General features: G+C 46.5%; 1 protein-coding gene across 1 annotated transcript; it reads left to right on the top strand.

Annotated features, from left to right (window-relative positions):
- Positions 1-339: 339 nt before the first annotated feature.
- LOC148479133 (uncharacterized) lies at positions 340-15662 on the top strand. The gene is made up of 2 exons (XM_088454922.1): positions 340-366; positions 12514-15662. The coding sequence occupies exon 2, from the start codon at positions 12563-12565 to the stop codon at positions 15572-15574; it is 3012 nt and encodes a 1003-aa protein (XP_088311048.1). The 5' UTR covers positions 340-366; positions 12514-12562; the 3' UTR covers positions 15575-15662.
- The last annotated feature ends 4494 nt before the right edge of the window (positions 15663-20156 follow it).

Raw genomic sequence — 20156 nt, 5'->3', positions numbered from 1 at the left:
ACGGGGCTGGAGGATTATACTGGGGTCACTACATGTTTACAAGTGGATAGGTTAGTGACAGAAAGGTTAGGTAGTACACTGCAATGTCTTTATGTTCTCTGGTGTATATATAGGTGAGATACAGGAGAGCTGGGGATTACACAGAGATGACTATATGTTCCCAGTTGTATACACAGGTGAGTGACAGGAGGGAAGGGGGATTACACTGTGATCTTACATGTTATTAGGTATATGTACAGGTGAGTGACAGGAGAGAAGGGGGATTACACTGAGATCTCTACATGTTCTCAGGTATATACACAGGTGAGTGACAGGAGGGAAGGGGGATTACACTGTGATCTTACTTGTTATCAGGTATATTCACAGGTGAGTGACAGGAGGGATGGGGGATTACACTGTGGTTCTTACATGTTATCAGGTGTATGCACAGGTGAGTGACAGGAGGGAAGGGGGATTACACTGTGATCTTACATGTTATCAGGTATATGTACAGGTGAGTGACAGGAGAGAAGGGGGATTACACTGTGATCTTACATGTTATTAGGTATATGTACAGGTGAGTGACAGGAGGGAAGGGGGATTACACTGTGGTTCTTGCATGTTATCAGGTATATTCACAGGTGAGGGACAGGAGGGAAGGGGGATTACACTGTGATCTTACATGTTATTAGGTATATGTACAGGTGAGTGACAGGAGGGAAGGAGGATTACACTGTGATCTTACATGTTATCAGGTATATGCACAGGTGAGTGACAGGAGGGATGGGGGATTACACTGTGGTTCTTACATGTTATCAGGTGTATGCACAGGTGAGTGACAGGAGGGATGGGGGATTACACTGTGGTTCTTACATGTTATCAGGTATATGTACAGGTGAGTGACAGGAGGGAAGGGGGATTACACTGAGATCTCTACATGTTCTTATTCTCAGGTGTATGCACAGGTGAGTGACAGGAGGGAAGGGGGATTACACTGTGGTTCTTACATGTTATCAGGTGTATGCACAGGTGAGTGACAGGAGGGAAGGGGGATTACACTGAGATCTCTACATGTTCTTATTCTCAGGTGTATGCACAGGTGAGTGACAGGAGGGAAGGGGGATTACACTGTGGTTCTTACATGTTATCAGGTGTATGCACAGGTGAGTGACAGGAGGGAAGGGGGATTACACTGAGATCTCTACATGTTCTTATTCTCAGGTGTATGCACAGGTGAGTGACAGGAGGGAAGGGGGATTACACTGTGGTTCTTACATGTTCTCAGGTATATGTACAGGTGAGAGACAGGAGGGAAGGGGGATTACACTGAGATCTCTACATGTTCTTATTCTCAGGTATATGTACAGGTGAGTGACAGGAGGGAAGGAGGATTACACTGTGATCTTACATGTTATTAGGTATATGTACAGGTGAGTGACAGGAGAGAAGGGGGATTACACTGAGATCTCTACATGTTCTCAGGTATATGTACAGGTGAGTGACAGGAGGGAAGGGGGATTACATTGTGCTTCTTACATGTTATCAGGTATATGTACAGGTGAGTGACAGGAGGGAAGGGGGATTACACTGTGATCTTACATGTTATTAGGTATATGTACAGGTGAGTGACAGGAGGGAAGGAGGATTACACTGTGATCTTACATGTTATCAGGTGTATGCACAGGTGAGTGACAGGAGGGAAGGGGGATTACACTGTGGTTCTTACATGTTCTCAGGTATATGTACAGGTGAGAGACAGGAGGGAAGGGGGATTACACTGAGATCTCTACATGTTCTTATTCTCAGGTATATGTACAGGTGAGTGACAGGAGAGAAGGGGGATTACACTGTGATTTTACATGTTATCAGGTATATGTACAGGTGAGTGACAGGAGGGAAGGGGGATTACACTGTGATCTTACATGTTATCAGGTATATGTACAGGTGAGTGACAGGAGGGAAGGGGGATTACACTGAGATCTCTACATGTTCTCAGGTATATGTACAGGTGAGTGACAGGAGGGAAGGGGGATTACACTGAGATCTCTACATGTTCTTATTCTCAGGTATATGTACAGGTGAGTGACAGGAGGGAAGAGAGATACCGTACAGTGAGATCTCTACATGTTCTCAGGTATATGTACAGGTGAGTGAGAGGAGGGAAGGGGGGTTACAATGAGATCTCTACATGATATCAGGTATATGTACAGGAGAGTGAAAGGAGGGTGAGTCAGCCTAGAATGCACCCATCGCTCCAATTCATCCCAGAGGTTCTCAGTGGTGTTAAGATCTGGACTCTGAGCTGCCAGTCTGTCTGAGTTACCAAATTTTCTGTAAACCAGTCCAGCGTCACCCTGGAAACATGACAGGTGGTATTGTAGCCCTAAAAACATTCATTGTTTCAGTAGACCTGCGAGTCCATGGGCTTCCCTACCAAGTGCACGGGCCCCCCTACCAAGTGCACGGGCCCCCCTACCAAGTGCACCTACAAAGTGCACGGGCCCCCCTGCCAAGTGCACGGGCCCCCCTACCAAGTGCACGGGCCTCTCTGCTAAGTGAACCACCACATTAGTGGCTATTTGGAACTCGTGTGCTATTATATGCATGGGACCATTTCTCTTTTGCGGGGGTGTCCAATCACTTGTGCCTACATAATGTATTGGGAGCAGGGGGGGAGTATTATGAATATATTATGTATTTATAGAACGCCACCATATTGCTCATCACCTCACACAGTCTGTAGTCTCTATCACACATTCCACAGAACATTAATATTAGTGCCCAATAGCTGACACTTCATGTGTTCTAGACATCTCACCCCCTCTAAGTTCTGTAGCAGAGTTATACCCCTGCTCAGTCCCTGGTACTGCAGTGGAAGGAGCCATACATCTCACTGAGGGTAAGAGGCAGAATGCCATGATATATGCCGCTTACTTCCCTGCTCTGTAACAAGATTATCTTGCGGTAACAGCGATAACTAGTTCCAGCGATGCTGTCACCTCAGGGTTTCTGACCCGGCAGCTGAAATGTGCACCCATTGCTAAGGGACCTCTGACATAGACGAAGCCTTTGGATCCCTCTTCGGTGAATTCTGTGGAAAGTGACCCATTGGCTGCAACAACCAACGCACCTAATAATGGTGTTTGCCATTGGACACAAGCTCCTGAAAGTCATTCTTGCAGCCGTATTGCAGCACCATAGGCGTGAGACCCTACTAATACCCGGGGATACTATTTATCTCTCTGATCAGCACAAGAAAACACCCGATTTTAGGATCCCACCTGGAGTGCCCCCAAGCAGGCTGGGAACGTTTCCTGCAATTCCCAGAATGGGGATCATAGAGTTACATTTATGTTTTCATCCAGTTTGTGTAAAATACGTCACATAAGAATTTTCCTATTTAATGTAGGGAAACCGATATGACTGTACATAGATTGGAATATGTGCTGTTACGTGTTTGTCTGTATTTAATGGTAAATGCAACTTTTGCATTTATCTATTAATAATATTGTCCAGACACTTTATTACTGCATTACGTTGGGTAACTTATCTTTGCTGCTATCACTCTGTGGTTATATTGCTGGTACACGTGATACTATTGCAGAGCTGGACGCAGTTTGAGATGTACGTGGAATTGCATCTATGTGTAATGTATTAGATGGGGCCGCAGTGAGATAAGTGATGTAGTGTGACGTAAGGTCCGTGTGCAGTGAGATAAGTGATGTAGTGGGACGTAAGGTCCGTGTGTAGTGAGATAAGCGGCGTAGTGTGACGTAAGGTCCATGTGCAGTAAGATAAGTGATGTAGTGTGACGTAAGGTCCGTGTGCAGTGAGATAAGCGGCGTAGTGTGACGTAAGGTCCGTGTGCAGTGAGATAAGCGGCGTAGTGTGACGTAAGGTCCGTGTGTAGTGAGATAAGTGATGTAGTGTTACGTAAGGTGCGTGTGCAGTGAGATAAGCGGTGTAGTGTTACGTAAGGTGCGTGTGTAGTGAGATAAGCGGCGTAGTGTGACGTAAGGTCCGTGTGCAGTGAGATAAGTGATGTAGTGTGACGTAAGGTCCGTGTGCAGTGAGATAAGCGGTGTAGTGTTACGTAAGGTGCGTGTGCAGTGAGATAAGCGGCGTAGTGTTACGTAAGGTCCGAGTGCAGTGAGATATGCGGCGTAGTGTGACATAAGGTCTGTGTGCAGTAAGATAAGTGATGTAGTGTGACGTAAGGTCCGTGTGCAGTGAGATAAGCAGCGTAGTGTGACGAAAGGTCCGTGTGCAGTGAGATAAGTGATGTAGTGTGACATAAGGTCCGTGTGCAGTGAGATAAGCGGCGTAGTGTTACGTAAGGTCCGTGTGTAGTGAGATAAGCGGCGTAGTGTGACGTAAGGTCTGTGTGCAGTAAGATAAGTGATGTAGTGTGACGTAAGGTCCGTGTGTAGTGAGATAAGCAGCGTAGTGTGAAGTAAGGTCCGTGTGCAGTGAGATATGCGGCGTAGTGTGACGTAAGGTCCGTGTGTAGTGAGATAAGCGGAGTAGTGTGACGTAAGGTCCGTGTGTAGTGAGATAAGTGGCATAGTGTGACGTAAGGTCCGTGTGGAGTGAGATAAGCGGCGTAGTGTGATGTACGGTCCGTGTGCAGTGAGATAAGCGGCGTAGAGTGATGTAAGGTCCGTGTGTAGTGAGATAAGAGGCATAGTGTGACGTAAGGTCCGTGTGCAGTGAGGTAAGCGGCGTAGTGTGACATAAGGTCCGTGTGCAGTGAGATAACTGGCGTAGTGTGACGTAAGGTCCGTGTGCAGTGAGATAACTGGCTTAGTGTGACGTAAGGTCCGTGTGCAGTGAGATAAGAGGCGTAGAGTGACGAAAGGTCCGTTTGCAGTGAGATAAGCGGCGTAGTGTGACGTGAGGTCCGTGTGCAGTGAGATAAGCGGCGTAGTGTGACGTAAGGTCCGAGTGTAGTGAGATAAGTGATGTAGTGTGACGTAAGGTCCGTGTGCAGTGAGAAAGTGGGACGTAACGTCCGTGTGCAGTGAGATAGTGGGACGTAACGTCAGTGTGCAGTGAGATAGTGGGACGTAACGTCCGTGTGCAGTGAGATAGTGGGACGTAACGTCCGTGTGCAGTGAGATAGTGGGACGTAACGTCCGTGTGCAGTGAGAAAGTGGGACGTAACATCCGTGTGCAGTGAGATAGTGGGACGTAAGTTCCGTGTGCAGTGAGATAGTGGGACGTAAGGTCCGTGTGCAGTGAGAAAGTGGGACGTAAGGTCCGTGTGCAGTGAGAAAGTGGGACGTAAGGTCCGTGTGCAGTGAGAAAGTGGGACATAACGTCCGTGTGCAGTGAGATATTGGGACGTAAGGTCCGTGTGCAGTGAGATAGTGTGACGTAAGGTCCGTGTGCAGTGAGGTAAGCGGCGTAGTGTGACGTAAGGTCCGTGTGCAGTGAGATAACTGGCTTAGTGTGACGTAAGGTCCGTGTGCAGTAAAATAAGTGATGTAGTGTGACGTAAGGTCCGTGTGTAGTGAGATAAGCAGCGTAGTGTGACGTGAGGTCCGTGTGCAGTGAGATAAGCGATGTAGTGTGAAGTAAGGTCCGTGTGCAGTGAGATAAGCGGCGTAGTGTGACGTAAGGTCCGAGTGTAGTGAGATAAGTGATGTAGTGTGACGTAAGGTCCGTGTGCAGTGAGAAAGTGGGACGTAACGTCCGTGTGCAGTGAGAAAGTGGGACGTAACGTCAGTGTGCAGTGAGATAGTGGGACGTAACGTCCGTGTGCAGTGAGATAGTGGGACGTAACGTCCGTGTGCAGTGAGATAGTGGGACGTAAGGTCCGTGTGCAGTGAGAAAGTGGGACGTAACATCCGTGTGCAGTGAGAAAGTGTGACATAAGGTCCGTGTGCAGTGAGAAAGTGGGACGTAAGGTCAGTGTGCAGTGAGAAAGTGGGACGTAAGGTCCGTGTGCAGTGAAAAAGTGGGACGTAACGTCCGTGCGCAGGGAGAAGGTGTGACGTAACGTCCGTGTGCAGTGAGATAAGTGATGTAGTGTGGCGTAAGGTCCGTGTGTAGTGAGATAAGCGGCATAGTGGGACGTAAGGTCCGTGTGCAGTGAGAAAGTGGGACGTAAGGTTCGTGTGCAGTGAGAAAGTGGGACGTAACGTCCGTGTACAGTGAGAAAGTGGGACGTAACGTCCGTGTGCAGTGAGATAAGCAGCGTAGTGTGACGTAATGTCCGTGTGCAGTGAGATAAGCAGCGTAGTGTGACGTAAGGTCCGTGTGTAGTGAGATAAGTGATGTAGTGTGACGTAAGGTCTGTGTGTAGTGAGATAAGTGATGTAGTGTGACGTAAGGTCTGTGTGCAGTGAGATAATCGGTGTTGTGTGACGTAAGCTCCGTGTGCAGTGAGATAAGTGATGTAGTGTGACGTAAGGTCCGTGTGCAGTGAGATAAGTGGCGTAGTTTGACGTAAGGTCCGTGTGCAGTGAGATAAGTGATGTAGTGTGACGTAAGGTCCGTGTGCAGTAAAATAAGTGATGTAGTGTGACGTAAGGTCCGTGTGTAGTGAGATAAGCAGCGTAGTGTGACGTAAGGTCCGAGTGTAGTGAGATAAGCGGCGTAGTGTGACATAAGGTCCGTGTGCAGTGAGATAAGCGATGTAGTGTGAAGTAAGGTCCGTGTGCAGTGAGATAAGCGGCGCAGTGTGACGTAAGGTCCGAGTGTAGTGAGATAAGTGATGTAGTGTGACGTAAGGTCCGTGTGCAGTGAGAAAGTGGGACGTAACGTCCGTGTGCAGTGAGATAGTGGGACGTAACGTCAGTGTGCAGTGAGATAGTGGGACGTAACGTCCGTGTGCAGTGAGATAGTGGGACGTAACGTCCGTGTGCAGTGAGATAGTGGGACGTAACGTCCGTGTGCAGTGAGAAAGTGGGACATAAGGTCCGTGTGCAGTGAGAAAGTGGGACGTAAGGTCAGTGTGCAGTGAGAAAGTGGGACATAAGGTCAGTGTGCAGTGAGAAAGTGGGACGTAAGGTCAGTGTGCAGTGAGAAAGTGGGACGTAAGGTCCGTGTGCAGTGAGAAAGTGGGACGTAAGGTCCGTGTGCAGTGAGAAAGTGGGACGTAAGGTCCGTGTGCAGTGAGAAAGTGGGACGTAAGGTCCGTGTGCAGTGAGATAGTGGGACGTAACGTCCGTGTGCAGTGAGATAGTGGGACGTAAGGTCCGTGTGCAGTGAGAAAGTGGGACGTAAGGTCCGTGTGCAGTGAGAAAGTGGGACGTAAGGTCCGTGTGCAGTGAGAAAGTGGGACGTAAGGTCCGTGTGCAGTGAGAAAGTGGGACGTAAGGTCCGTGTGCAGTGAGAAAGTGGGACGTAACGTCCGTGTGCAGTGAGAAAGTGGGACGTAAGGTCCGTGTGCAGTGAGATAAGCAGCGTAGTGTGACGTAAGGTCCGTGTGCAGTGAGATAAGCAGCGTAGTGTGACGTAAGGTCCGTGTGTAGTGAGGTAAGTGATGTAGTGTGACTTAAGGTCCGTGTGTAGTGAGATAAGTGGTGTAGTGTGACGTAAGGTCTGTGTGTAGTGAGATAAGTGATGTAGTGCGACGTAAGGTCCGTGTTCAGTGAGATAAGCGGCGTAGTGTGAAGTAAGGTCCGTGTGCAGTCAAATAAGTGATGTAGTGTGACGTAAGGTCCATGTGTAGTGAGATAAGCGGCGTAGTGGGACGTAAGGTCCGTGTGCAGTGAGATAATCGGTGTTGTGTGACGTAAGCTCCGTGTGCAGTGAGATAAGTGATGTAGTGTGACGTAAGGTCCGTGTGCAGTGAGATAAGTGGCGTAGTGTGACGTAAGGTCCGTGTGCAGTGAGATAAGTGATGTAGTGTGACGTAATGTCCGTGTGCAGTGAGATAAGCAGCGTAGTGTGACGTAAGGTCCGTGTGCAGTAAAATAAGTGATGTAGTGTGATGTAAGGTCTGTGTGCAATGAGATAAGTGGCGTAGTGTGACGTAAGGTCCGTGTGTAGTGAGATAAGCAGCGTAGTGTGACGTAAGGTCCGTGTGTAGTGAGATAAGCAGCGTAGTGTGACGTAAGGTCCGAGTGTAGTGAGATAAGTGATGTAGTGTGACGTAAGGTCCGTGTGCAGTGAGATAAGTGATGTAGTTTGACGTAAGGTCTGTGTGCAGTGAGATAAGCGGCGCAGTGTGACGTAAGGTCCGTGTAGTGAGATAAGCGGCGTAGTGTGACGTAAGGTCCGTGTGCAGTAAAATAAGTGATGTAGTGTGATGTAAGGTCCGTATGTAGTGAGATAAGCGGCGTAGTGGGACGTAAGGTCCGTGTGTAGTGAGATAAGCGGCGTAGTGTGACGTAAGCTCCGTGTGCAGTGAGATAAGCGGCGTAGTGTGACGTAAGCTCCGTGTGCAGTGAGATAGTGGGACGTAACGTCCGTGTGCAGTGAGATAGTGGGACGTAACGTCCGTGTGCAGTGAGATAGTGGGACGTAACGTCCGTGTGCAGTGAGATAGTGGGACGTAAGGTCCGTGTGCAGTGAGAAAGTGGGACGTAAGCTCCGTGTGCAGTGAGATAGTGGGACGTAAGCTCCGTGTGCAGTGAGATAGTGGGACGTAACGTCCGTGTGCAGTGAGATAGTGGGACGTAACGTCCGTGTGCAGTGAGATAGTGGGACGTAAGGTCCGTGTGCAGTGAGAAAGTGGGACGTAACGTCCGTGTGCAGTAAGATTTACCTGTGGCAGCGCTGAAATCTCTTTACATAGTGGAACAGGATGATCTATTTTAGTATTGCAGTGCCAGAGACAAATAAAAGCAAAGACGCTGAGATTGGCGCAGGTTGTGACGTCAGCACTTCTGTGATCATCTCAGTGATAGCTCCTTCTTTTTCTCATGTATAATAAATCACCCTACAGGATCCTCTTACACCCGTCCTGCTGTCACTGTTCTATAGACCAGGATGATGAGCGGTTCCCCCACATGTTGTTATTTGGTAAAAACAGGAGACGCTACTAAAACACACTGCACATTACGCTCTATAACACTGCGCTCTGCAACACTGCATCACTATTACACTCCACAGCACTGTGCCGTATGACACTGCACCTCTATTATACTGCACTCTGTGCCCTATTACACTGACTCTATAACACTACACCTCTATTACACTGCACTCTGTGCCCTATAACACTGCATCTATTACACTGCACTCTGTGCCCTATAACACTGCATCTATAACACTGCACTCTGCCCTATAACACTGCATCTATAACACTGCACTCTGCCCTATGACACTGCATCTATAACACTACGCTCTGCCCTATGACACTGCATCTATAACACTGCACTCTGCCCTATGACACTGCATCTATAACACTGCACTCTGCCCTATGACACTGCATCTATAACACTACGCTCTATAACACTGCACTTCTATTACACTGCACTCTGTGCCCTATGACACTGCATCTATAACACTACGCTCTATAACACTGCACTTCTATTACACTGCACTCTGTGCCCTATGACACTGCATCTATAACACTGCACTCTGCCCTATGACACTGCATCTATAACACTGCACTCTGTGCCCTATGACACTGCATCTATAACACTACGCTCTATAACACTGCACTTCTATTACACTGCACTCTGTGCACTATGACACTGCATCTATAACACTGCACTCTGTGCCCTATGACACTCTATAACACTGCATCTAGAACACTGCACTCTGTGCCCTATGACACTGCATCTAGAACACTGCACTCTGTGCCCTATGACACTGCATCTATAACACTGCACTCTGTGCCCTATAACACTGCATCTATAACACTGCACTCTGTGCCCTATGACACTGCATCTATAACACTACGCTCTATAAAACTGCACCCTATAATAATCTACCTCTATGACACACTATCTATAACACTGCACTCTGTGCCCTATGACACTGCATCTATAACACTGAACTCTGTGCCCTATGACACTGCATCTATAACACTGAACTCTGTGCCCTATGACATTGCATCTATAACACTGCACTCTATAAAACTGCACCCTATAATAATCTACCTCTATGACACACTATAACACTGCACTCTGTGCCCTATGACACTGCATCTATAACACTGCACTCTGTGCCCTATGACACTGCATCTATAACACTGAACTCTGTGCCCTATGACATTGCATCTATAACACTACGCTTTATAACACTACACCTCTATTACACTCCACTCTTTGCCCTATAACACTACGCTGAGGGCCTGATTCAGAGATAGACGCTCTGAAAGAGCGCTCGCTCTGAATCAGGGCATATTTTGTTGTGGGTGAGCACCCACAGCTATTGCGAGCGGCCAGGATGATGGTCGCGATGGTCAAGACCATCGCGACCATCGGGGCTTGCGACGAGACCCTTGTGGTAGGGTCTCATCTGCCGCAAGCCCCAGATAGCTTCCGGCTCTAATAGTGCCAGAAGCTCTCCCACTGACATCACTGGTGATGTCAGTGGGGCCGCCCACAAATTGCAGGTGTTCGCTTGGGAACGCCTCTGTTTGTGATGCCACCCCCCTGCTACCGCCTACAAAACGGGGCGAGCTGTCGATCAACATCCGCCCCTTTTGTAGTCAGCCACGGAGCGAGAGAATTTCTCTCTTGCTCCGGGGCTTGTGCACGCGCAGTGCGGCCGCTGCGCATGCCATCGGAGGTCTACAGCCAATTGCTTGGACTTCATGATTGGTTTGTGCTCTGACATGCACTGTCAAGTGTGGGACCTTATATAGACAGGTGTTTGCCTTTCAAAATCATGTCCAATCAACTGAATTTACCACAGGTGGACTCCAATTAAGCTGTAGGAACATCTCAAGGATGATCAGTGGAAACAGGATGCACCTGAGCTAAATTTTGAGCTTCATGGCAAAGGCTGTGAATACTTATTTACATGTGATTTCTCTCTGTTTTTTTTTTTTTTTATTAAATTTGCAAAAATCGCAAAAAAACTTCTTACACATTGTCATTATGGGGTATTGTGTGTACAATTTTGTGGACAAAAATGAATTTATTCCATTTTGGAATAAGGCTGTAACATAACAAAATGTGGAAAAATTGAAGCGTTGTGAATACTTTCCGGATGCACTGTACATCACATTCTAGAGCATGTCTCACACTGTATAATACATCAAATTCTAGAACATGTCTCACACTGTAGAATACATCACATTCTAGAGCATGTCTCACACTGTAGAATACATCACATTCTAGAACATGTCTCACACTGTATAATACATCACATTCTAGAACATGTCTCACACTGTATAATACATCACATTCTAGAACATGTCTCACACTGTATAATACATCACATTCTAGAACATGTCTCACACTGTAGAATACATCACATTCTAGAACATGTCTCACACTGTAGAATACATCACATTCTAGAACATGTCTCACACTGTATAATACATCACATTCTAGAACATGCCTCACACTGTAGAATACATCACATTCTAGAACATGTCTCACACTGTATAATAAATCACATTCTAGAGCATGTCTCACACTGTATAATACATCACATTCTAGAGCATGCCTCACACTGTAGAATACATCACATTCTAGAACATGTCTCACACTGTAGAATACATCACATTCTAGAACATGTCTCACACTGTATAATACATCACATTCTAGAACATGCCTCACACTGTAGAATACATCACATTCTAGAACATGTCTCACACTGTATAATACATCACATTCTAGAGCATGTCTCACACTGTATAATACATCACATTCTAGAGCATGCCTCACACTGTATAATACATCACATTCTAGAGCATGCCTCACACTGTATAATACATCACATTCTAGAGCATGCCTCACACTGTAGAATACATCACATTCTAGAACATGTCTCACACTGTATAATACATCACATTCTAGAACGTCTCACACTGTATAATACATCACATTCTAGAGCATGCCTCACACTGTAGAATACATCACATTCTAGAACATGTCTCACACTGTAGAATACATCACATTCTAGAGCATGTCTCACACTGTATAATACATCACATTCTAGAGCATGTCTCACACTGTATAATACATCACATTCTAGAGCATGTCTCACACTGTATAATACATCACATTCTAGAACATATCTCACACAGTATAATACATCACATTCTAGAACATATCTCACACTGTCTAATACATCACATTCTAGAGCATGCCTCACACTGTATAATACACATTCTAGAGCATGCCTTATGCTGTATAATACATCACATACTAGAGCATGCCTCACACTAGAGAATACATCACTTTCTAGAACATCTCACACTTTACTCTATAATCCATAAATATTACAGTGCGATTTAACTGTCCTCATTTGATGTGAAATGACTGTGGTCTTGCTGAAAAGTGTGTGGTTCTGGCAGAACATGAAGCATTTCTCTAGTCTCACTATACCACCTAAGGAAGCTGGAAACTGAGGCCAAGTAATAAATGTATTTCCCTAACGATAGTTGTTTCTTTTTGTTTATAGTCTCTCACCTCACTAAGAAGACCTACAGTAGATGGAGTTCTTCCAGTGAATGAAGATGAGTGACTTTACCATTCTGCTTAACAACCTTGCTCGAACTTGCCAGGAACTGGAGCAGATTAAAGCTGAACAGACAAAAGACCATGAGAGAGTATCCAAATCATTTGAGGAGACCTTACTTTCCATCCTTAAACAGGAAGAGACCATCCTCACCCATGTGGAAGAGGAACACAGAAGGCTACGAGATCTGTTGTCCTCCATCCAGCAGGACAATGACTTAGCCCTTCAAAGTGGCGTGCATAAAATTAACAATATGGTACATGAGATCTCTGTGGTTTCTTCTCAGCTCAAGCAGGCTTTGGGGACATCTAATGACAGCGAAACTGTAATGAGGGAAATTCAGCTCAGGTTATCTAACATTTTTGCAGGAAAGAGTAGTATCAATATCAGTTTAAGAAAGGTGCATTTCCTCCCTCAGCCTCTCCTGACCACTACACTTGGGGAGATACAGTGTAAGGAGCAATCTCTTGGCTTCTCAGTCCCTTGTCTGAACAGCAGAGCAAACTGCACCTGGGGCAGAAACACAAGCAACCCAACTCTTCTGAGTGAGGAAAGACCACCATGGGAGGACAAAGCACACGACCCGGGTGATCTTGGATTTCTTGGAGTAAAAATCCTACTGGAGACTGACAGTGACCAGTGTTCCAGCTCCAGCTCAAAGTCATCATCTATGGAAAAAAAGAAAGAAAACATTGCTGCTCAGGCCTTGGGCGTCTCTCCCATAGATCAAGCCGTTATGGAAGCTGACAATGCAGCTCTAAGTCCTCGAACAGCCACCAAAATTTGGATCTCTGATATTAAACATAATCCAACTAGGCAGGGTAAGCAGCGTAGTACAGGACCTATGGTGCAGACTGAAGAAGGCGATAAGTCACCTAACCAATGTCATCTACTCAGCAGGCAACTTCCTAAAGAGTCACCACCAGTGACCAAATCTCCCTACCTGCACGTAAACACCACAACAGCCAGAAGGAGCCAAGAATCAAGAAGAAACTTGATGAGAGAAACGAGAGAGACAATCCGGGAATGTGACTCACTCATAAAGCATCATTCCCATGTTGACAAGAAGAGCTTAAAAAATGAAAACATGGAACTACTAAAGTCAAAAAACCAGAGCACAAGAAAAGGGCCAAAAGCAAACAGTCCTACAAGTGAGAAGAAGAAGACCGTAAAGGGCGATCAGACACACCTTAGCAATGATGAAGCCCCCACCACCTTATCTGAGCACAATACGCTGTTTAGAGCAACGGCAGCGTACGTATGTGAAGGCGATTCTGAGACTTCAGAAAGCACTTTGGAAGAAGTAGAGACAGATGGTGTAAGGGATCCAAAGGCGTGTCGACAAGTGGCTATCAGAGACAGCCGGGTCCCATCTGCTAAGAAATACAATGTTGGAGACCAGATGACTAGCTGGATGTCATTGGAGTCCCAAAACCAAATCAATTGTTCTAGCAACCTTTTAACATCTTACTTAAACAGGCAAAACTTGGAAAGTGGTTCACCACAATTAACACATGAAATGCCACTTGGTGTTGATTATATGCGAATGTCTGATGATAGATCGGACACTCTAAGTAAGGACATTTTGAACATTCCTCTAAGATCAGTTTCTCCCAGCGAAAGTGTGAATTCGTCCTACACCTTTATAATAGAGTCTCCAAAAAATAAGGATCTCAACGTCAAGTCAGGAACATTTTCTCGCTCACCTCATTTGCCCACGAAAGAATCCAGAAAAAGACATCCAGTTATTACTGGGGCAGCTGGGAAATCTGAAATAAAGTCAAAACAACAAATGCAAACTCTGGCGAGTGAAAAGCATAGACTTGTATCTAAAAATAGAAATCAGAGGTTGCAACACACTTCACCCTGGAAACCCGTACCACGGTCATCTTCAATGCCTTACATTGAGAGGATTGCAAGGCCACACCCTGCTCCTCCTAGGCCGATCAGGCCATCATCCGCAAAGGAGAGAAGGGCTTCTGTGTCCAGCACATCAAGCTCTAGGTCCAACTCCAGGAGTGTGCCCACCTCTACACCATCCAGTACCTTTCGTGAAATTAGAAGTCGCATTAAGCCCACCCAGTGCTACAGGAAGACTTCAAAGTCATCTCAACAAGTTTCACCTCCCAAGTATTTAAGGAAGAGCGAGTCTAACCTCACTGACTGCCCTCTAGAAAATGGTGATGGGGTCACCAAGCTTGTTAAGCAATTTGGCAAATTTGGATCTGGCCGAGCAGAGTTAAATCTGCCTCATGGCATACATGCCACAAACACTGGTTCTGTTTATGTAGTGGATTATGGAAACAGGAGGCTCCAAGTGATGGATGTAGGAGGTAAAATCCTCCAACAGTTTGCACTTGAAGCAAAGAATTACTTTGATGTTGCTGTGAGCAATCGGGGACTGGTCGCATTGACCAACTCCACTGATCGCACGGTGGATGTGTACAGCAAGCATGGGCGCCTCCTGCAAGTAATTTCCAGAAACTGGGGCACTCCACGTGGCATTACTGCCAACCACAGAGATGAGTTCATAGTAGCTGATATGAAACTGGGAGCCATCTGCGCACTTACACTGGACACCAGCACTGGACGTCAGAAGGAGAGCACACTGGTAACCGGATTCAACAAGCCCTACCTCGTTAGCTCCAACAGCCAAGGGCTCCTGGCTGTCTCAGAGAGAGGTCTAGACGGCGGTTGCTGTGTAAAGGTGCTAAGGGAGGACTTACAGCTACTCAAGGTTCTGGGGCTGAAGGATACACCTGGGCCTACACTCTTTAATCCATGGGGAGTTTGTGTTGATAATGAAGGAGGGGTCCTGGTGGCAGACTGGGGACAGAAACATTCCATTATCTACTACCCAGCCAAGAAACCCGCCCGATGTATAGTAACAGAGGGGCTCAGTAGCCCCAGGGGTCTGGCGTCGTGGCAAGACTACCTTGTACTGGTCGCCGACAGCATGCATAACTGTATTAAGGTATTTCGGTATCAAGAAAATGAAGCATGAACTTCAGAATACCACTGACACTGTCAAATAATAATGCACTGTCCACGCGCAAACACAAATAATGTTATATAGCTGCAAAGTGTGGAAAAATAAAGAGTTTTATTTATGGTAACAGCTAGTAGCATTTAATAGCTATTTAATACAAGTGTGTGGCTTAGAACCTGGCATGGGGGTGTGAGTCAGCAGCCCAGGTACCGTGGAGAATACATACTGTATATACCAGTATGTGTCCCCTAATGTTTATTATCTTGCCTGGATTATGTTCTAGTCCTGTTTGAGAACAACAATATTATCATGATATAGATTAAAAAAACAAAATAATTACATGATACTGATTTTATATATGTATAATCCCCCAAAACTCCGTCACTCTCCAATACACAGATCCACTGACTGCATGCACATGTGAAATCATGCAAAACGCCAAAGCGGTCAGGAAAATCTAGTCCCCACACGGCACTGCAATCTCTTAGTAAGTTATATTAAGGCCTGTATTCAATTAGAGGCGAAAAGTTTTCGCCAATGCGCGGTTTTCGCCTGTATTCAGAGTGTCGCCCTATTCAATTCCAGGATGTTTTCGCCTACACAAAGACTAAATAGGGCAAAACAGGCGAAAAAGTTTCTCCACCCAAAGGCAGGAAAAAAGAAGTGCAAAATCCATATTTTTGGGTGCAAATGTGGGGTCTTGGTTCAGTACCCTACTGACTAATTAGGCAAAAAAAAAATATTTGAATTCACCCCAAAAAAGACATGTAATTTTTGGGATGAAAATACAAAAAGTTTTAAAATTGTGTTAAAGTACTGGGATGGGTATTTTGGGGGGCACTATGGATGGGATGGGTATATTGGGGGGCTCTATGGATGGGATGGGTATTTTGGGGGGCACTATGGATGGGATGGGTATTTTGGGGGGCACTATAGATGGGATGGGTATAATGGGGGGCTCTATGGATGGGATGGGTATTTGTGGGGCTCTGTGGATAGGATGGGTATTTGTGGGGCTCTATGGATGGGATGGGTATTTGGGGGGCTCTATGGATGAGATGGGTATTTGGGGGGCTCTATGGATGGGATGGGTATTTGTGGGGCTCTATGGATGGGATGGGTATTTGGAGGGCTCTATGGATGGGATGGGTATTTGGAGGGCTCTATGGTTGGGATGGGTATTTGTGGGGCTCTATGGATGGGATGGGTATTTGGAGGGCTCTAAGGATGGGATGGGTGTTTGGGGGGCTCTATGGATGGGATGGGTATTTGTGGGGCTCTATGGATGGGTGGGGATTTGGAGGGCTCTATGGATGGGATGGGTATTTGGGGTCTCTATGGATGGGAGGGGTATTTGTGGGGCTCTATGGATGGGATGGGTATTTGGGGGGCTCTATGGATGGGATGGGTATTTGGGGGGCTCTATGGATGGGATGGGTATTTGGGGGGCTCTATGGATGGGATGGGTATTTGGGGGGCTCTCTGGATGGGATGGGTATTTTGGGGGGCTCTATGGATAGGATGGGTATTTTTAGGACTGTAGCAGGTGTATTTTTATGGGGGGGTTTTATTCTGCACTTTACAACCCCCAAAATATACTAGTACCCATTTACATGTGCCCGTAATTTAACTACAGCAATTATTGTTCATAAAAGACATTGCTTAATATCAATATTCCACATTTATACAAATATACATATATCAGCCTTTTGATAAGATCCGTAGTTACTTTTATTGTGGATAATACACTTCTATAATGATTCCCCGGGTGAGAGAGGCTTTATTGCGGGTACAGACTGATTTCCCACCCAAAAAACTGACCTTTTTCGCCAGTTCCTCTATCCGCTGCATTTATGCGTTTGCCTGTTTTACAATTGAATAGGGCGAAAAGCGGCACATTGAGTAAGCAGGCAAAAACTTCACCTCAAAACACGCGAATTAGGCGAAAACATCTCGATTTTTCTCCGATCTCGGCTTTTTCGCGGCCAATTGAATCTGCCCCTAAATGTGAAAAACGCATGTTTACAACGTTTCTGGGTCGCGCAGTCTTTAACCTAAAACCTGCCTGGGAAAATTACAGACACAATGGTATCACAATCGGTTCAGTGATTGCGGAGTTTATCGCAATCAGACAGACGTTCTCATTTCTAAGATATATAGATAAATATACATTTAGCAGATGAGACATAAAAAAAATAAGTGTTATTGCCGCTATATTGCTACGTTACCGGCAAATTGCTGCTCTATACCTGTTCATATGTAATGAATATCATTAGCTGACGACTCTGGTATAGAGGTCGCGCACTGTAAATTGACATTAAAGCATCACGTCATTGAAATAAATGGCGCTAAATTTTAATTGAAAGTTTCCTATATTTGTACCTTTATTACAGGGAAGTCAGCGACCTGATCCCACAGCTCATTACTACCCATAATTACAGGGAAATAGCCGGAACACCTGCTCTGCACTAGTAATGTCTAATGTTCCCGATGTTTCAGCTGTGCCGCGCCCTGCCCGATTTTAAAATGACAAACTATGCCCTACCCTTATGGCAGCACCCTGCTGAAACAGCCTGCCCTCACCCCACCCGCAGGTCACAGTGTCCTGCGGGTGTGATAAGTTGCGGTTTAGCACACACGGCCGGTGAATAGATGCTGTGCGCACAGTGAGGGGAGAGCTTGGGGGTGGCCCGGCACCTCCAGAAGTGCCGGACATGCCCCCGAGAGCGATGAAAAAAGGGTGTGACATGAAGCCACGCCTCTCCCATAGTGGCTACACCCCCTTTTTGGGAACACGTGCAGAACAGTGCCCCTTCTCCCGGACTGCGCCCTGCCCGCTGTTTACCCTAGAGTGAACACTATTAGTCTGTAATGTAACCCTGACCGGACCTTCCCTGCTGTATGTACATAGCGTCTGCTTTCCATAAAATAAATCAATGTTATTTAAATAATTTGATTAACGAGGACTCCCAAATTTTTAAGACAACAAAGTGGAACACTGAAAAGTTTAATGTAGATGGTACATAGACCCCAGCGGGGCATTATACGAAATAGCGCAGCTCTCCTCCGCTCTGACACAATGTATTTCCCCCCAGATGGGCCTGCGGATACTGGGAGTAGTGGTCTTACGTAATGGAGGGGAATGTAATAATGTAATAGGGGTGGTGTAATAACAGAGTGTCATTGGGAGATAATCGGGGCTCCGCTTCTATTGAGCACGTGTAAGAAATGATTGAGAAGCCAATGAGGCGATCGCCATGGCGCAGTCCATTGTATCTATTCATTTATTGGCATATGTGCGACTGAACTCGCCCGGATCTGTGTTCCTGTGACATTGTGCGTTTCTGGTAGTGAACTGGGCGATTGCACGTAACCTCCCTGACTTGTGGGCGTGTCATGGGCGTGTATCAGAGCTCTGTGCGATTTGTGCGCATGGGGAAGGGACGCCATCGACTGATCTCATGCTCCGGGCACGGGGCTTATGCATGTGCCAATGATAACGACGATTGCGGTGGCTGGCATACAATCAATGGGCAGCGCGGCTTTCCACTTGCGCACGCACCATCCCCGCATTAGTTGAATGGATTCTCGCAACTACCGACTCTCTGCGCACAACTTGGACCCAGCCCCATTAGGGGTATAATGGGAGGATGAACACACCCCAATCTGCAAGAGTATCTACCATGGATTCAAGCTGCGCATGCTCCAAAAACGGCTGCGCGCAAGTATAGGCAATGTAGTCATGCGCATTACGGTCAGCGAGGCGTGACGGCGCTGTAACAGGCGCTCTCACATAGTGCTACGATGGCGAGTGACACAACTGCGAAATAGGACGTAAGAGAAAATACGCGGACCTGGTGTTTGCCGCTGGTACACTGTCGTGCGTCAGACTGATAATGGCGACTAATAGACACCAGGAGCCAGAGCTGGACTAACAACAGGGCCGTCATCCCCATGTGTGTGTATGTATGTGTATATGTATGTATGTGTTTATGTGTGTGTATGTATATGTATGTATGTGTTTATGTGTGTGTGTATGTATATGTATGTATGTGTATGTATGTGTGTTTATATGTGTTTATGTGTATGTATGTGTATGTATGTGTGTGTATATGTATGTATGTGTGTGTATATGTATGTATGTGTATGTATGTATGTGTGTGTGTGTATGCTTATGTCAGTGAAAGATTTAACGGCATGGGATTGTATTACCAGCGGTTCTAATCCCGACAAGTAGAGACCGAGAGGCTGAAATCCCAACAGGTTGAGGTATATACTCTAACCCTCCCCTCTCCCCCCCTAACCCGCCCTTAGTGGTGCCTAACCCTAACCTCCCACCCTAGTGTCTAACACTAAACTCCCACCCTAGTGCCTAACCCTAACCCTCCCCACTAGTGCCTAAACCTAACCCTCCCCCCTTGTGCCTAACCCTAACCTCCCCTCTAGTGCCTAACCCTAACCTCCCACCCTAGTGCCTAACCCTAACCTCCCCCCTAGTGCCTAACCCTAACCTCCCACCCTAGTGCCTAACTCTAACCTCCCACCCTAGTGGCTAACTCTAACCTCCCACCCTAGTGCCTAACCCTAACCTCCCACC

This window comes from Taudactylus pleione, unplaced genomic scaffold, assembly GCF_031769625.1.
Source record: "Taudactylus pleione unplaced genomic scaffold, aTauple2 ptg000635l, whole genome shotgun sequence".
Classification (NCBI taxonomy): Eukaryota; Metazoa; Chordata; class Amphibia; order Anura; family Myobatrachidae; genus Taudactylus; species Taudactylus pleione.
Note: the sequence above shows the minus strand (reverse complement) of the source record. Positions and strands in the feature narration are given on the sequence as shown.